Source organism: Amblyomma mixtum, chromosome 1, assembly GCF_055824585.1.
Source record: "Amblyomma mixtum isolate Tamu chromosome 1, ASM5582458v1, whole genome shotgun sequence".
NCBI classification, from domain to species: domain Eukaryota; kingdom Metazoa; phylum Arthropoda; class Arachnida; order Ixodida; family Ixodidae; genus Amblyomma; species Amblyomma mixtum.
In genome coordinates, this window is record NC_143012.1 from 47,032,890 (window position 1) to 47,050,390 (window position 17,501).

At 47.8% G+C, this 17,501-nt stretch overlaps 2 protein-coding genes across 3 annotated transcripts in view; one reads left to right on the forward strand and one right to left on the reverse strand.

Moving 5' to 3' along the window:
- Window positions 1–9,391, forward strand: part of LOC149366229 (very low-density lipoprotein receptor-like) — a 58,158-nt gene extending 48,767 nt beyond the window's left edge. The window contains exons 11-16 of one of the 2 annotated variants that reach the window (XM_089549613.1): window positions 84–225; window positions 1,228–1,374; window positions 2,363–2,569; window positions 3,253–3,458; window positions 4,455–4,595; window positions 5,575–9,391. In XM_089549613.1, the coding sequence (XP_089405739.1) occupies window positions 84–225; window positions 1,228–1,374; window positions 2,363–2,569; window positions 3,253–3,458; window positions 4,455–4,595; window positions 5,575–5,619 (888 nt within the window). In that variant the 3' untranslated portion in view covers window positions 5,620–9,391. The remainder of the gene's footprint in view (window positions 1–83; window positions 226–1,227; window positions 1,375–2,362; window positions 2,570–3,252; window positions 3,459–4,454; window positions 4,596–5,574) is intronic. The other variant, XM_089549622.1, reaches the window with a different exon arrangement.
- A 4,108-nt stretch (window positions 9,392–13,499) lies between these two features.
- LOC149366230 (uncharacterized) lies at window positions 13,500–17,445 on the reverse strand. The gene has a single exon (XM_089549680.1). It carries the CDS (start codon window positions 15,441–15,443, stop codon window positions 14,418–14,420), a length of 1,026 nt encoding a protein of 341 aa, XP_089405806.1. The 5' UTR covers window positions 15,444–17,445; the 3' UTR covers window positions 13,500–14,417.
- Between the last annotated feature and the right edge of the window lie 56 nt (window positions 17,446–17,501).

Sequence of the window (17,501 nt, forward strand, 5' to 3'; positions counted from 1 at the left end):
GTATGCTACCTTGAGCGGCGCATGTGTAAGTGGTAACTGCGCACATCCAAATTTCTTGCTGATGTGTGTGTGTGTTTCCACAGGACTGGCTCTACTGGACCGACTGGGAGTCTGAAGTGATCAACAAGGTTAACAAGTTCAACGGCCATAACCTCACCCACATTGCCAACGGTGTCTTCTCGCCCATGGATGTTCACGTCTACCACAGCTACAAGCAACCACAAGGTACAATACACTACCAGCTTTTCCATTCATTGTAATGTGAACCATGTTGAGAGTGCAGGTCCTGATGATTGCGCTGCAAGTATCAATTTATTTCAAATTACTGCAGGCCAGAATTTTCGGCCCCGTGAAAGTACCCATTTAGAACTGCTGCTGTCACAGTAGTGCCAGCAAGCAGAGGGTTTTTAAGGCGAAAGCCTTTAATGCCTCATGCTGTCAGTAGCAGCCATGTCAGCAGCCGTGTCGGCAGATGTGTCCGCGTTTCGGTTACGTGCCTTATATGAGCATATGCCAATCGTTACTTAATCAGTACTTAATCGATGGCATTCGAGTGATGTCTGAATAATAATTGCATGATAATTGATTAAATAATAGTTAAGCAATTAGCCTAATTAACCTTTCTAGTCACGCCATATAAATAAAACCGAGTAGGAAATTGGTCGAGTTGGGGAGACGGATACATTTTCTTTCCTTAAAAACCAATTTACCGACGAGCAAGATGTAGAGCCGAACGGGCGATGGAGTTCTGTGGACTCCCTGGCAGCGTTGCAAGACGCATTCTTAGAGGCGAAGCTTGACATCTTAACCACACGCGAGTGACACAAGCAGCAACAATGCGCTTAAGGCTTTCGCCTCACCGTACTTTAGGTCAACAATGTGCCCCCCTGAATTTTTATTGAGGTTTCCTGCTCAGGTAGTTAAACATTTCAGCAACTTTGAGGATGCAATCCTTCAGTAAAAGTGGACTTCTGCATGGAAATTTAAAAAAACAAACATGCGTGCCACATTTTGTTCATTTTTGTGCTGCTCATGCTTCTTGCCTGCTGTGTATCCTGGCGAAAATTTTTCCCAGCCCAAATGGTTTATGGAACAATTTCCAGATGGTTCCAGTTGGAACCAACTGGAAATTGTTCTATAAACCAGTTGAGCTGGGAAAGATTGTGATCGTGTATGTTCTGCCGAGGTTCTTTGGTGCTTATTTGCTGTCTCATCTCGGTTCCGCAGGTGTCAACTACTGTGAGCAGGCCAACGGCATGTGCTCCCACTTCTGTCTGCCGGCGCCCGTCCTGAGCACCCACTCGGCTCGTTACTCCTGCAGTTGCCCCATCGGCATGGAGCTGGAGGAAGACGGGCGCAACTGCCGCATCATGGGTGAGTCCGCGCTTGTGGACGGCACATTGCCACGTTTTCTGTTTTTCTAGAGACATTTCTGTGGGGTTGGTTTGTTCGTGGGCCAGTGTAAAGCTGCATTTCTTTTTCTCTTTTGACCATGGTGAGTAAATCTGTGGGTATGCAGCTCTTCAGGGAAGAGTACTTCTCTCTAACTCAGAATACACCCGCCGCGGTGGCTCAGCAGTTACGGCGCTCGGCTGCTGACCCGAAAGACGCGGGTTTGATCCCGGCCGCGGCGGCTGAATTTCTGGAAGGCGAAATTCTAGAGGCCCGTGTGTGTGCTATGCGATGTCAGTGCACGTTAAAGAACCCCAGGTGGTCGAAATTTCCGGAGCCCTCCACTACGGCGTCTCTCATAGCCTCAGTTGCTTTGGGACGTTAAACCCCAATAAACCAAACCAAACCTAACTCAGAATACAAGAGTGCAGTTTTTTCCTGACATCTAAAATTTATGCAGTTTCTATAAAAGGAAAACTACTGTGTGCCTTACAGGCCTCCTCTGCTTTTTTTTTCTTTTGGTGCTGTTGTCTCATCTCGCTGTGCAACTTTTCTGAGGTGTTGTGCGACCATACAGAATCTTTTTGCACGTCTTTGGTCCTTTTCTAATAGTCTGTTTCTTCTTTTCACCTCTCTCGACCTGCCTCCCTTTCTTTCCTTGTGTGAAACCTGACCTTCATCTTTTGATTGTCTTCCGCTTTGTCTCCTACTTTTTTCTTTAAACCCTCACAACCTTGACACCTGTGACCTTGCTGCATTCTTTTTTCATGCCTTTCCCAATTCTCGCATGTTTTGTGTCCTTTAATCCTTTGCGGTGCCCCAACTTTGCATTTTCCTGATATATACAATTCGTTTTGCTTCCTTGCTTTGGCATTCCTGGCACTTCATTTCTACTCTTTCCTTACCCTTTGCTTCTCATCCCACGTCTTTCCCTTCAAACCTGTCTACCCCCCGACTTCCGCCCCAAAAGCGACGAGCTCGGAAGAAGTGCCCAAGGGCTGCGTCCTCTCGAACGAGACCACCCCGAGTGGTGACGCTGTTGTCGGCACGACTGACCAAGCCTCCGCTGCATCTTCTAACTCCTCCTCCTCTTCATCTGCTCTCGCAAATCCTTCTTCATCCTCTCTGCCTGCCTCTGGGTCCAGCCTACTCTGCAATGTTTCCTCTGACGACACAGGTGGGAAATCTCTCTCTGCTGTGTAGCATGGCACATTGTATCCCATGCAAGGGCTACACAGTAGTGCGAGGCCTATGCAGCAGAGCAAAGGCATGTGTAGCGGTGCAAAGGCCAATGCCTTTGTAGTCACGAAAACACCTGTGTAGCAACACACAGGGCTGTGTAGCGTTGCATCACCTGTGTAGCAGTAACTGTGTAATTTTGGAGTCTATGTAGCAGCGCATGGCTGTGCATCATTACCTCGCATGCATTTGAGAGGTTTTTGGTAGCATCGTAATTGCCTGTGGAGGGCAGGGCTAGAATAGCATGCGTCTAAAATCTGCGTGATCAACAGTTGGTTTCTGCATGCAAAGTGAGGTACTCAGCAGTCCTGTGTAACTTCCCCCCTCCTAATACGTGCATGTCTTCATGGGCTGGCCCCAGAAATGGCTGCAAATTGTTTGTTGGCACAAATTCTTGTATCGCGGCCATTTAGTGAATGGCACTCTAGCTAAGGAATGGCACTCTATCACAGCTAACTAAGCAGTTTTTGCAGCATTTAACTGTTCGTGCCAGCCTGGCAGCATTCTCTGATCTGCCTCAAAAGGGCTGTAGACAGCTTCCTTGCTGAAGTTCTTGTTGTGTACTGATGCACACTATCATGACTCATGTTTTCCTCGTTCTTGCTCTCTTTTGCTGAGCAGCTCCCACGGTGGCACCAACGACGAGCCATGATGCGACGGTGCCGGCCGTCACAGACGAGACAGTCGCATACAACACGAGCCACGTGGACGGCCACGGCGCGGAAGCATCGATGGATCGCCGCAACCTCTTCTCCAAGCTGGGGTCGGGACACATTGCCGGCATCGTCATGGGCGTCCTTGGCAGCCTGGCTGTCATCATCACCCTGGTCAGTGCCTTTTCTAAGGAACGGTCGAAACAAGGAAAGCTTTTTAGCAAAGCAGGCACTTGGGCACGTCAGAACAGATAGTTCCGGTGTGGAAGGGAACACATGGTCCACACTTCCTTCCTTTACTCTGAATAGTTCTTCCCCGTCGACAAATAAGGCTCATTCAAAATCAGCTGCATTATACTTAACCGACTGTCCAATTTAATGTAGGAGCTGTATGTACATTACAAAGCTCTAGCCCGAAAAGTAGACTGGGATACACTGTGGAGTCTCCTTCTGGCGGTCTTTTTCTTCTTTGTACTAAAGTTTCTGGGGGTAAAGCTGTGCACATTGCTTTTGCAAAGTTGCTGTGCATATATACTCGTGCTGCACCCATGTCCTCCTATCGTTGTGGAGTGCGGCTGTATGACTTGTCACTCTGGATTGGGTGCGCAGCTTAGAATGATTTTAAGTTGTGCGTGGCAGGACTAGTCTGAGCTGTAGGAATAAAATTATGTTTACTTTCACTTCGAGACTAGTTACGGAAGTGCTGGTATCTTCCTCTCGGAGAACTGCGACATTAAAAAAAAACAAAAGTAACCAATTTTTGCGAGTTTCAGTGGGCCTTCCATGGCGTGCTGCAGCCATTGATGGCAGCGCTCCAATAGAAAGTGCGAACTAACCTTCTTTGGCATCATTTGGCCAAATTTGGCCACAAAACCAATCTTTTGTGGCATTGGCCCCAGTTTGTTTTCCTACTAGCTACAAGAAAAATGTGCTCTACTTTGGCTTCTTACTGTAACTATTTTGGCAGCCAGATTTTGTCATGCTTTGTTCAGGGCATCCATATTCACTCAGGGGCTTCTCATGAACAGAGCCATTTTTGTTGCAGCTGTCTTCATGTGTCAGTGCTGGTAGTGGTGTGCTGGCTAGGCTAGGTTACGTAATTAACAGACTTTAAAATAGATAAATGATAAGGATGGCAGTGGTAATGATGGTGAATCTTGTTGTGTGCAGGTGGCGTACCTTGTGTACCGACAGTACCTGAGGAGGAACATCACGAGCATGAACTTTGACAACCCGGTGTACAGGAAGACAACAGAAGACCAGTTTAGCTTAGAAAAGAACCAGTACCAGCCGGCCAGGGCCTACCCCCCGGTGAGTCTGCTGGCAGTGTTGGTTGCATGCTTCCCAAAGTGCGCTGTAGTAGCCATTCAAATCCGTAGTGCTTACTTTGGCACAGGCACCAGACATTGCTGTAGCGCTTTTGCTGGCTCTGCAGTTGTTGGCGAGCCAATTGTTGGTGAGCCAGTTGTTGGAGAGCCAGTTGTTGGCGAGCCAGTTGTTGGCGAGCCAGATGTTGGCGAGCCAGATGTTGGCGAGCCAGATGTTGGCGAGCCAGATGTTGGCGAGCCAGATGTTGGCGAGCCAGTTGTTGGCGAGCCAGATGTTGGCGAGCCAGATTTTGGCGAGCCATATCCTGGCGAGCCAGATTTTGGCGAGCCATATCCTGCTGTAGATTCTTGGTTAGCCAATTGTTGGCAAGTGGTAAACAGGGCAAGTTCATAGAGTCGTAGTTTTGTTCTGGAAACAGCATAAAAGAGAGAACAGAAATGAGAAAGTAGACTGCATCGGTGCTCTTGCCACCTGATTCCTTGCTTGTGTTCTATCTTTTGCGCTGCTTCTAGTATGTGCTGTTGGTGAGTTCAGCTTCCTTTTTCCAAGCTCATTCATGGCAAGCCTGTCATGGGTGGGGATGCCCTGCTTTTGTTATTCCCCTCTCTTATTAGCTGAACACGAATACGAGTTAGCCAATTTTCATTGGAAAGTCTCGGCTCGTGTCACATTTTGTTCTACCTTTTGACGGCTGCACCTGTGCAGATTGCACCAAAAGAATAGGTTTACAAAACAATCATGCAATGCTTGCGGGACAGTACCATTGTTAACTGGAGCCTTCTTTGGGAAGGCTTTGCCTGGACTTGATGCTCCGCTATGCTTTAGTGTGCTCTTTGCAACCTCTGTCAGGGCCTAGCTATGCATGCCTGAAAACGAAATGTCTTTTTCATTAATTCTGCATGGTTTTACTCGCGTAGTGTTGCAACCAGCTTATGCCTCGTTCTGTTCTTTTCTTCCACAGAGCATGGAACCACTGACGTCACCAGGCACCAACGAGTTTGTATAGTGGCCCGTCTGTTAGAAGTGTGAAAGGCCCCGTCAGTGCGGCCAGGACATTGTTTTGCAATTAGAGACTTTGGTTTTCTTCGGCCACAAGTGGTGTGTGTGAGCCCAGAAGAGGAAGGACAGCCTCGTTGGCAGCTGAGCCCCCTGAGGTGTGGGGCATTGATGACGACGGTGCCTCGAGGCAAGGCCATGCGAACGGCAACGGACAGCGGCAGGACTGTGTGGCTTTTGCCAAGCGCTAGGTCTGGTGACGTCGCCGTTTGCCAGTAGTGTGTCACGTAGTCGGCCAGTCAGTCTGCAGTCATCTCGGCGACGGTCCGGAGCGACCGTCGAAGACCAAATCACGTGCGACCGGTTGGACACCGGACCCCTCCTTCTCGTCGATCTCTGGAGCTTGCCTTCATTGTGGGTGCCACTGTGAAGCCGCGTAACATGCTCGGGTGCAAGTCGATGACCGGAAACGGGACACTGAACAAGCCTTTGTGAACAATTCTTCATGTTTTATGAAGCACAGGCAATAGTCTCTCAAGAAGTCGATGCAGTGGACAACTTCACTGGCTTGAGAGGCCAACCCTGCATGAGAATAGTGGATGACCATCTGTTCTGCTGCCAGACTGTTCTGCAAGCAGGCAGCAAGCATTACCTCTTGTGGCCAAAGACTGTTGGTGTGAAAAATGGCTACAACTTATCATGATTAAAGGAGAGCCATCAAAGTGACAGGGGGCAGTTCGTCCCAGCAGCGGGCGTCTGTCCGCAGAAGCCAGTAGAAGACAACCTGTTGGCACCGAGCAGACGACTTGTTGGCACCGAGCAGACGACTTGTTGGCACCGAGCAGACGACTGACCGACTGCAGCAACCTTCTGGCAGACGACGTTAGACTGTGGCAGGAAAGGATTGCAACGACGGCTGTTCCGAGAGTGATAGAGGCAGTGAACGTTGAGCTTGACTGTGCCGAAGGAATTTCCAAGTGGGGAAGGAGGCCCCCCCCAATGGCGGCGGGATCGCTGTTTCCTGTTCGTGCCCAAGCTAAACCGGGACTCGTTTTGGTGTCTTTCCCTGTACACCGGCTCCCTCTGTGCTGTGGGTGGGCTTTTGCACCACCGCTTGTGTGTGCGTTTGCGCGAGGGCATCTCCTATCTCGCGAGGCATTGTACATTGTGTAGCAGTGTGTGTGTGCGCGCGCATCGCTGTGTAGCCAGGGAGATTGAGCAAAAAAAAGAGAGAAAATATTGCTAAACAAAACGAACCAAGTCCGTTCAGGACCAAATGGTTGGCATCCATTAACACATGAGCGATCGGTCGGTCGAGTGGTTGATCATCGAACGAGCGAGCGGCTGTTATTTATTTGTTGTCACCATCGATCTTATAGCACGGAGAGGTTGTGGCAAAGGGAGAGAAAGTCTTGGTAGGTTGTTCTTTGCGTGTTTGGGTGGTATCTGTTTTTCTTTTAGTCCTTCTTTTGAAGTTGAAGGGATTATTTATTTCATTACAGCACTTTTGCATTGACTGAGAGCCATTTTCGTTTCATATTGTCGGATACGAGTTTGGGCTTGAAGATGACGATGAAATGTTAGAATCTCCCTGGCGATTATTTTTGTGGTTGGGTGTCGGAGGCAACGAATCGAACAAGCTTTTCAGAAAACGTGTACTTTTGCAGCTGGTGTAATTAAAAGCTACCAGTTAAAAAAAATGTCTTAGCCACTGTAGGAAAAGGCGGCCCTCGCCAGTTTGCAACAGGACTGCCAAACAGCGAAGCATATCCGGACGGTTCTTGCAACTGCGAGTGTGAGCGCATATTTTTCGAGTCTCCCTCTCCTTGTATATTAGCACCCCAGTTCGACAAAACCGCTTTTTTTGGCGCGAATAATTAAAAAAAAATGTGAGGACTTAAGTTATTGTTTTCATTCTCTTTGAATGCATAGGCGACATTTTGTATTGCGCATTTTATTTATAGGATGATCGAACCTTTCTCCCGTAATGATCCATGGTCGCACCGATCGTGTTCAGATCTTTTTTTTTTTTTTTTGTTGTTGTGGCAGCATTTACACTAGCCATGTATTTAAAAAAAATATTTCCCCATGGTGTTGTTTTAGCGAACGCTGCAAATGTTCCAGCAAATGCATCTCTTAAGTTTGTGAAGAGCCGAGCCCTGAATGCTTGTTGAAAAGTGCGAAGGTACGAGACTAGTTTCCTGTGAAGCAAGTCGAAAATTTCGCAGTGTAGTGTTTTTTTCACTGTTTTCTTTTCTTTTCTGGCTACACTTGGCATCTCGATTCATGGATCTTCTGTAACTGTGTATGCGAGTGTTTTTAGGAGACAACTTCTGACTACTGTTTTGACAAGGCAGGTTTAGTTAAAGACCTCCAAGACGATGTGTTAAACAACAGCTGAACAGCTGAGCTTATGTTCTTCGTAGTGCTCGTTGGATGCTTGCAGATATAACATTGACGGCTCACATTTCGCATTAATTCGCTCATTCATTTGAAGTGGCTCTGACATGCACTCAGATGGTTTCTTTTGAATGTGTGTGTCCCTCCATTGAGGATGAGCGGACATAGCCACGCGAGTCCAAACATTGCATTACATTTGTTATCCTTAACATTGCACTTTTTAAGGAACGTTAGACAATTGCACGTGCAGTCTTTGCCAAAAGTGTGTAGGCAAGTTACGCTTGGTTTACACTCGGTTAACTACCTAGTGGTTAGCCTGCTTTTGACAATGTCCTACACCTCCTTGCTATCTCTTGTGTGATGTTACAGCCTCAAAGATAACCGACCAGCCTTGTCATCGGCAGTAGTTCTTATGGTGGGCAATGTCTAAGTAGGGGTCGACTGTTGACAGTAACGGCTTACTTTGTAGTACAGCCTTTTTCTTGAAAGAGCAAAGTCAAAACACTTTTTGTCTGTGACGTTCTGTATCAAAGTTCCAGCTTGCCTCATTTTCCGACCTTTCCGGGAATGCCGCCTCTGTACACATCTATCGTGTTTTTATCACGATTGGTCGAGACCGGTAAGGTTGCGCTTTAGATGCTGATCTTGCTCTTGTTGCCGAAGTTTCGCCTGTCCTACCCTCCCCCCTGCGCACCTTCTCGCATCTGTTGTTTAGATTGTTCAGACCCCCTTCCCTCCCCGTCTGTTATACTAGGATTGTTGACTTACGATGATTAATATTATTATTAAAATTATTTATGAATGCACGCACGATGTGCTGCTTGTGCGTCGCGAAGCTCCCAAGCTTTGCTTTCCTAACGCACCGTGCATGCAATCGGCAAAAACAATGTTGTGGTTTCATCGCCCGATGTTGTTGCATTTCCTTCCTTTTTCTTTCCGTCATCCTTATTTTTTACTTACGAGTTTTCTGGACTCGAACGCGGAAGTTCCTGTTGAAAGCGCCATGCTGTCGTTGTCTGATCTTGTAAGTGTCCCGCGTGTACCCTCTCCAGCCTGTATTTCTTTTTCCCGATCAACCTCGGAATCTAGTGTTTTGTGATATATATATATAAATATATACATACAAACATAAATGCAGCAGTTGTTGTTGCTACTATGCTCTGTGTGTGGTCTGTTATACATATGTTGTTTCTTTTCTTGCCCTTCCCTATTATTGTTTTTTTCCCCACATCTGTATACATAGCACCGAATGTCCTGGTCATTTCTGTTCTCGAATTAGTCTCTCTCAAATCGCGTGCGATTCGTTTTCCTTTCTTTTGTACATAGATGTCTATCCAAGTGTAAGGTACGACGAAAATAAAATGTGATTTCACTAAATAAGATGGACGTGTTGACTGTCTCTGCGTCCTCTGAACAGCTCTAGAGGACTTGTTCACTGCTTCGAAATGCTTTGGAGGAAGAACCCTGTGCCTGAGTGCGTTTATGATGGGGAAACATCTATGAATTGCACCTGCTTTGATTTGATCAATACTGCCCTGCCATATGCTATGTAGCCTGGTTGGCTGACTAGTCAAGGTAACTGGTCTGTGGTCTTGTCTGTGGTCTTGTCTGTGGTCTTGTCTGTGGTCTTGTCTGTGGTCTTGTCTGTGGTCCAGTCTGTGGTCCAGTCTGCGGTCCAGTCTGTGGTCTTGTCTGTGGTCTTGTCTGTGGTCCACTCTATGGTCCACTCTGTGGTCCACTCTGTGGTCCAGTCTGTGGTCCAGTCTGTGGTCCACTCTGTGGTCCAGTCTGTGGTTCACTCTGTGGTTCACTCTGTGGTCCAGTCTGTGGTCCAGTCTGTGGTCCAGTCTGTGGTACAGTCTGTGGTACAGTCTGTGGTCCACTCTGTGGTCCACTCTGTGGTACAGTCTGTGGTACAGTCTGTGGTACAGTCTGTGGTCCACTCTGTGGTCCACTCTGTGGTCCACTCTGTGGTCCAGTCTGTGGTCCACTCTGTGGTCCACTCTGTGGTCCACTCTGTGGTCTAGGCCTGTGGTCTAGGCCTGTGGTCTGGCCTGTGGTCTGGCCTGTGGTCTGGCCTGTGGTCTGGCCTGTGGTCTGGCCTGTGGTCCGGTCTCTGGTCCTCTGGTGGCATAGCATTGCTCTGCCTGAGCATGACCACCCGTGGCACCTAGCTGGATTGCTCAGCGCAGAAAAGGTGGACTGCTTTTTCATGCAAAAGCATTTCTAGGCTATGTTGGCGGCGTCGTGCCGCCAAAACATGTTTGCAAAACTTGTCCGCAACAGTTGTGACATCTTTGAAAGAGATAGCATCAAACGAATGGTTGTGATTGATGGAGGATGGTGTGAGGATGTTTTGCAAAAAACACTGTCGATAGGATGATTATTTAATTAATTAGAATAGAATAATGTCGAAAAAAATGTTGAAATAGTGGGGATGTCGATATAGTGAGTGGACAAGAAAACAGCCGTGGACAGCAAAGAAGTGAAAGTAAAGTCTGAAATTAATTGAAATGTATATTATGAGTGATAATTAACTAAACAAAAAGTTTCATTGACATAGATTAATTTGTTACCTGATTACCAGCAAAAACCATTGAACGGTTGAATAGGCTCGATGGGTATATAGTAAGCGGCCGGGAAAGCAACCACTGCGCCAAATTTGGAAAACCTAAATTGTTGACTGAGATAAAAGAAGGTATAATCAGGTTAAATAAATCTATATTTAATTGAAGCATAAGATAATCATGCTAATTCAGTGGTTATGTAATTCCCCATCACACAATACTCCAACGCTTGGAGCCTGTGAGGCAACCTGAATAAATAAATAAATTAAACAAAAAGAGAATGATAGAGAGGTTTTGCAAGCTGAGGAGGCGTCAATGCTCTCTCATTCTCCCAGTGCAGGTCATCACAGTGATCGCTAATTTTTTTTATGACAGCTTTACTCCAGTGTGCCAGGCAGACCCAATGTCCGCAGGGCGTTGTTCACACAGAACACAGTCAAAATATAAATTGATTTCGAGGACGGGAAAGGTGAAAGCAACTGTCACGCACTTTATTGACATTTCAGCCACTCCATAAGGCAAGGGATGATGAGAAAGAGAAAAGTGCCGGAGTGCAGAGCTCCGGGTCAATGTCGACCACCTGGGGATCTTTTAACGTGCACAGACATTGCACAATGCAGAGAGTGTGGCTCTTGTGTTCTGCCTTCTTCAAAACAAGCCAGCCTCTGCCCAGATTTGATTGCACATCTCAGGTTTAGCAGCTGAATGCTGTAACTGCTCGGCCACCGCAGCGGGAAGAATGCGATCTCACGCACCAACCAGCTCCATCTGTCAGCTCCAACCAGCACATCCCAGTAGCAAAGCTGTGCATTGCCACTCGTGTACAAAACCGGTGTAGCGAATAAAGCTAAGACAGAGGCAAACAACCTCTTCCTTAGATGTCACTTGTCGGGTGGCAACAGGTCTGGGTTTGGTCCTTCAATCTGGGCTATTCTTTTACTGCAGCCTTGATGGTCTAGACAACGTTGAATAGCCCTTTTTCCTGGCTTATTTCATGGCTACATTCTCCCGACAGCAGTAAATTTCCCCTTAGGTCTTTGATGGCACTTCTTGCAAGCGGACAGAAAGTAGAGCTCAACATGGCACGAAAGCTGTAGAATATTGGAGGCATGTATGCAGGATATCGCCATAACGTACTGTTGGACTTATGAGATTAAGGCAGCATATGGAGCTTTTTCCTGTGCACATTTTTTAAAATCAATCTCGCAGCTTCAATGCAAGTTGACTAATGGAATAAACTTTCATTTGTGTTAAAGCTACGTAATCACATAGACATACTTTCCTAACCTTTCAGCGAATTTCTGGCCATCTCGTTACTAGAAAGATGAGTGTGGAATAGTTTAATAATCGAAAGCAGATTGGAATGCAAGGTGCTTGCCATTCGAGTCTCCTATCTTAATTCAAGAGTGTGCATTCGTTTTCTTGCCTTTCAGTATTACATTTATATCTACACCTAGCAGCATCATCTCCCTTCCATAATATGCCAGTAATAGGCTGCTAGTTTGTTCGGTAAGGCATTGGTAGCAGAATTCATAGCTGGATAGTTGGCTCAACTAGCAGTGACATTTTTAGAACGCAGCCCGTTCCTGCGTTCCACATCCACCTGCCAGCAGTGGCAGGTGGAATGAGAAGAGCTGCACTCAACCCACTATCATAATCATCTGTCCATTTTTCGTCCTTCATTTTACAACTGGTGAAAGTCTATTCTCGGGCAAAATACGATGAGGACTCTGAGAATTGGCCTCGAAAGAGAGCACACTATACAATCCCAAGGAAAGGGAATCTTTTTAATTAATTTTACTGTTCACAAGGGCGAAAGGACTAGAACAGTACAAACACAACAGCGTCATGCCACTACCAACTTTCAATGAATGCACAGAGAACCACAGTATTTATAGTTAAAATTCAGGCCACATATAAATGCTGCAGCAAGGCTTATCAAACACAATGTATGATGATGTGTGCGCCATTTTCTCTCTCGCAAGAGCCACTTGAACCCGCCGCGGTGGCTCAGTGGTTAGGGTGCTCGGCTACTGAGCTGGAGTACCCAGGTTCGAACCCGACCGGAGCGGCAGCATTTCGATGGAGGCGAAACGCAAAGGGCACTGTCACTGTGCCTTATGTGCCACCGTCACTGTGCCTGTCACTGTGCCTTATGTCTTATGTGCACTGTCAGTGCACATAAGAAAGATCCCCAGGTGGTTGAAATTATTCAAGAACCCTCCGAGCCCTCCACTACGACACCTTTTCTTCCTTTCGTTCAGTCCCTCCTTTATTACTTCCCTTATGGCGCGGTTCAGGTCCACCAAGATATATGAGACAGATACTGCGCCATTTCCTTTCCAAAAAACCAATTTAAGAGCCACTTCATTCACCTGGAGGCTTAATGAAGGTATGCTCATATTTGGTACGTAAGACTTCATGTCTGGAAAACGGCATTCAGTACACAAGGCTTGATTTCATCCCAGTCAAAACCAAGAGGAAGAAGTGGGCTTGGGCAGGGCATGTAATGTGAAGGCAAGATAACCGCTGGTCCTGAAGGGTAACGGAGTGGATTCCAAGAGAACGCAAGCGTAGCAGGGGACGGTAGAAAGTTAGGTGGGTGGATGAGGTTTAGAAGTTTGCGGAGATACGGTGGCCGCAGCTGGCAAAGGACAGGGTTAATTGGAGAGACATGGAAGAGGCCTTTGGCCTGCAGTGGGCGTAGTCAGACTGATGATGACAATTTCATGCTTCATTTCAGACTTTGATTGAGCAAGGTATAGATGCGTTTTCAATAAAAACAAGCAGTCAAATGGTGCAGAGTGGGCCACAACATTACATGAGCACACATTCACATTCAACTTCTGCATAATATTTTCTGTCCCAGATGTCAAACTAAAGGAATATAATGGCCCAATAATAAGTTACCCCAATTTTGGCGGCGGATATATATTGTCATGTCTATGTGTGATCATCCACAACAAGTAAAAAAGGACCCTTTACTTTTTATTTTACAGTGAGTGCTACAGGGCAGTTTGCAAGGTTTGCAACACTATGAGATTATGAAAAAACTGTGCCAACAACCCTGCTCAACAGTGTATGATAGTGGCCTGTCAAGCAAAACAAGTCCAAACAGTATTACACAGTAGTTGAAATTCTCGAAAAATATTTGAGAGCTTTAATTTCAACAAAGCACTGGGCATGGTTACATTTTTCAAACCCATCAAGACCACTTAAATACATGTGAATGCAGATGCCAATTATTCTCTGCTACGTACAAGTCATCTTCACAGTTTCGTACCGGCATGTTCCTTACATGCAAGCTGGCAAAAGCCAGGAATACAACCATCTGTTGTAAGCAATCGTAAAAGACCGCTCCCTGTCACAGCATTTTGGGCTTTGCCGGCAGCCGCTCTCGTTTCCTCTAATGCACAGATGCTTGTAAGCATTAGTAAAACATCCCCCTCTGTCACAGCATTTTGTAGGATGGCTTTGTGCTAACTGTTTAAGCTGCTGTCACTGTCCGCTCTTCAGTGAGTAATGAAGTAAATAAACCCCACTATGAAGAGCTCGAAAACATAAAAGTCATTTTCAAAAGTGCGAAATCAATTCAAAGCGGGGGAAGTAAGCACACTTAGTAAACAGGAAAGCACGGAAAAAATCTATATGTACACAGGCAGTGGCTCATTCGTTTCCTCTGATGCCGAAAACATTTTGCCAGAGTCCCTACATCACGTCGATGTCTCTGCGATTCACGCATTTGCTCCGGAGCACGAAATATTTTGCTCCAGCGTTCCTACATCATGTTGAGCTCAGTCACTATCGTTTGCTCTGAAGTAATACTTTTCTTCGAGAGTCCCTACATCATGTCGACGTCTTTCTCAGCAAGGATGGAGGCCAGTTCGCGCTCCTTGTCGGCCAAACTGGCCTCCAGGGCCAACACGCGTTTCCTGAGCTTCACGATCACGCTCTTGTAGAACAGGAGACGCTGCGTCTGAACCTGACAGCAACGACGCTTGGGCCGAATCGCGAATCCCGCCTCCGCGACCTCGCCACCGTAGTCCGCCGCTCGGCCCCTCGCAGAACCCGAGCCCGGACGCGGCTGGTTAGTGAACACAATGACGTTCAGGTTCTTGGGTGGCGACTTCGCGCCGACATCACCGCCCTGGCTTCCTGAAGACTGCTGAGAGTCGCCCGGTGCCTGCTCTTCGAGGTGCATCAATTCAGCTTCTTGGTTTTCAAAAGATGCGGTGTCCTTCGAAGCACCGCCGTCTTCGTCGGGGTCGTAGTCATCGTCGTCCTCCTGCCGTGGAAACGTAAGGGTGACGGTCTGCTCGGCGCCATCCTCGTCAAGCTTCGAGTCAGACTCCGCCGTTGCCTTGGGCATGTAGACTACCATGTCCGTGAAGACCTTCTGCTTGCGCTGACGACCCGTACGTCGAACGCCGCCGCCGCTTGCATCGTCCTCGACGTCGTCAGCGTCGTCTTCGCCGAGTTCGGCATCCTCCGCGACAACGGACCGAAGAACCGTCACGCGCTGTGGAGTCGACATCACTTGCGCCTGCTGCTGCTGCTGCAGCTGCTGCAGAAGAGCCTTGGGCTTACGACCACGTTTGCGAGGTGCGTTCTTGCACGGTTTGACGGTGAAGACAGACGGCACGGCCGACGGGAGCAGGAAGTTCTTGCGCGCCGTCATCTTGTAGTCTTCGTGCGTGAAGTGGTCGCCGCACACGAGAGTCCACTCGGTGAAGACCTTGACGCCGTTCTTGGTAAGCACGTCCATCCACTGGGTGCGCGACGGTTCGCTCGACGGGATCTGGTGGAACGTGAGGCCGGGGATGCGCTCGCGAGAGTTTCGGCAGCCGGGTATGCAGCATTTTCCCATGTTTTATTCTCTGGGGGGGGGGGGGGGGGGGCCGCTACTGACTTGACGAGCGCGGCAATCGCTTGATGACGACGGGGAGGCTTTTGAAATCGCGCACGCGACGACCCGGGCGTGCGAAAGGTGGCAAAAACACTTTCCTTTTGTCGTCGTCGATCACATCGTGTTGGACGATTGCTGTCGAAGTTTCTAGAGTTGCAGCGGGAATGTCTGAATATCACTATCCGCCGCGCATTGTAGCAGTTGTACCGCGTAAAACAATGCAAAACCCTTACCGGCTTGAGTTGGATCGGCTGCAGTTTGCCAAATGCAAGTCGTAGCCAAAGGCTGCGACGATGACGACTGGTCGGGCCCACTAAGCGCGAGCTTTTCAAAGTACGGACGTACGGATCGTACCATGGGTCGTACGGATACACTGTACGGAACATACGGAGGTTCAAGGTGCATAGTATGCGGTTAGGCGCACAGCCGCAGAAATTTTTTAGGGGCTTTCGTCAGACTACTCAATATGATTTTATTCAATTTAGCGCAGTACAATTTACACGTTTTCTATTGTACTGTAATGCGAGACGTCACCTGACATTCGAAAACTTTTTGCGAAAGCACTTCTAGCCGCACTCCCCGGGTTTCAGTGGTGTCGGTCCGTGTAAAGCCACTGAGCAGCAAGTGTAACTGGGTAACACCTCAGTCGCGCTGCGTGTAGGCTGTGCCGTCGATCTACAAAGTGAGGCAGTATATGCGCCTTTGCGTTTCTCGAAACCACAAGGTTTCCGCTGATTTTGAGAAAAAAAGAAAGGCGCATAACCGGTTCCCTGGGTCAATGGACACCTCAATCGCGCTTTGAGGTAAGTAGTGGTGGTGTCTTCCTGCAAAACAAACCGTGCTTTTGCACAATATTTCGTGCATTAATTGCCCATGAAGTAGCACCTTTTTTTTTTCTACTAGCAGGACGTGCACAGCTTTCACAGGCCACCGGCAGCAATCATCCAGCTGGTTTCAGAAGAGTATCAGAGTGACTAAATATGTGACTCAATGTGTGCGAACATAACTCATCAGCAAGGTAACAACTCTGTTATGGTGCAAAAGAGATCCCTTAGATCTGTACCATCTCGGATAGCTCAGTGTCTTTGGCATTTGGCTGCTGACCCCAAAGTCACGGGTTTGATCCCAGCCGTGACAGCTGTATTTTGATGGAGGCAGAATATAAAAACGCCCTTGTGCTGTGCCATGTCAGCACACGTTAAAGAAACCGAGGAGGTTTAAATGAATCTAAAATCCTCCACTATTGCATCCCTAGCCAGAGTCGCTTCAGGGCATTAAAGCCCCACAATCCAACCTAGATCTGTATATTACTAGCTGCTAGCCCACCATCAGCTGGGGATGGGTTCCGGCCTTCTCTCCCTTCTCCACCAATGCACTCCAGGTCTGGAGGCCCAACCTGGCCTCATACCTGGAACCGTGGTGGTGGGTATCGCGTGCGGCTGCCACACCTCCCAACGGGATATATATCTGTATATTACTAGGAGGCTTACATACATTCTTCATGAATGGCTATAGTGGTATTCACTACTTAGGGAGAAAGTTGGGGACCCCAGAACAGGGGGCGGTGGTCCCCCCCCAACATTTCTTCAAAGTCTTCAATTCTATGATGTTATCAATGCGAAAGAATATATGTCCCATTAGCAAAAAAGCTGGTGTCTGCCGTCTATGGCATGGAATTCAGAGGATGTCAGAGCACTGGTGTACGATGTCACAACAGATGTAAGTGCACATGTAGTTTGGTTTGGTTTATTGGGGTTTAACGTCCCAAAGCGCCTGAGGCTATGAGAGACACTGTAGTGAAGGGCTCCGGAAATTTCGACCACCTGGGGTTCTTTAACGTGCACTGACGTCGCACAGCACACAGGCCTCTAGAATCTCGCCTTCAAGAAATTCAGCCGCTGCGGCCGGGATCGAACCCGTGTCTTTCGGGCCAGCAGCCGAGCGCCGTAACCACTTAGCCACTGCGGCGGGGCGCACATGTAGTGTTGTTAACAAAGGTATCATACTATGATCCATGAC

Coding starts and splice junctions, on each gene's coding strand:
- LOC149366230 (XM_089549680.1), bottom strand. CDS start 15,443: ATGGGAAAATGCTGCATACCCGGCTGCCGAAACTCTCGCGAGCGCATC.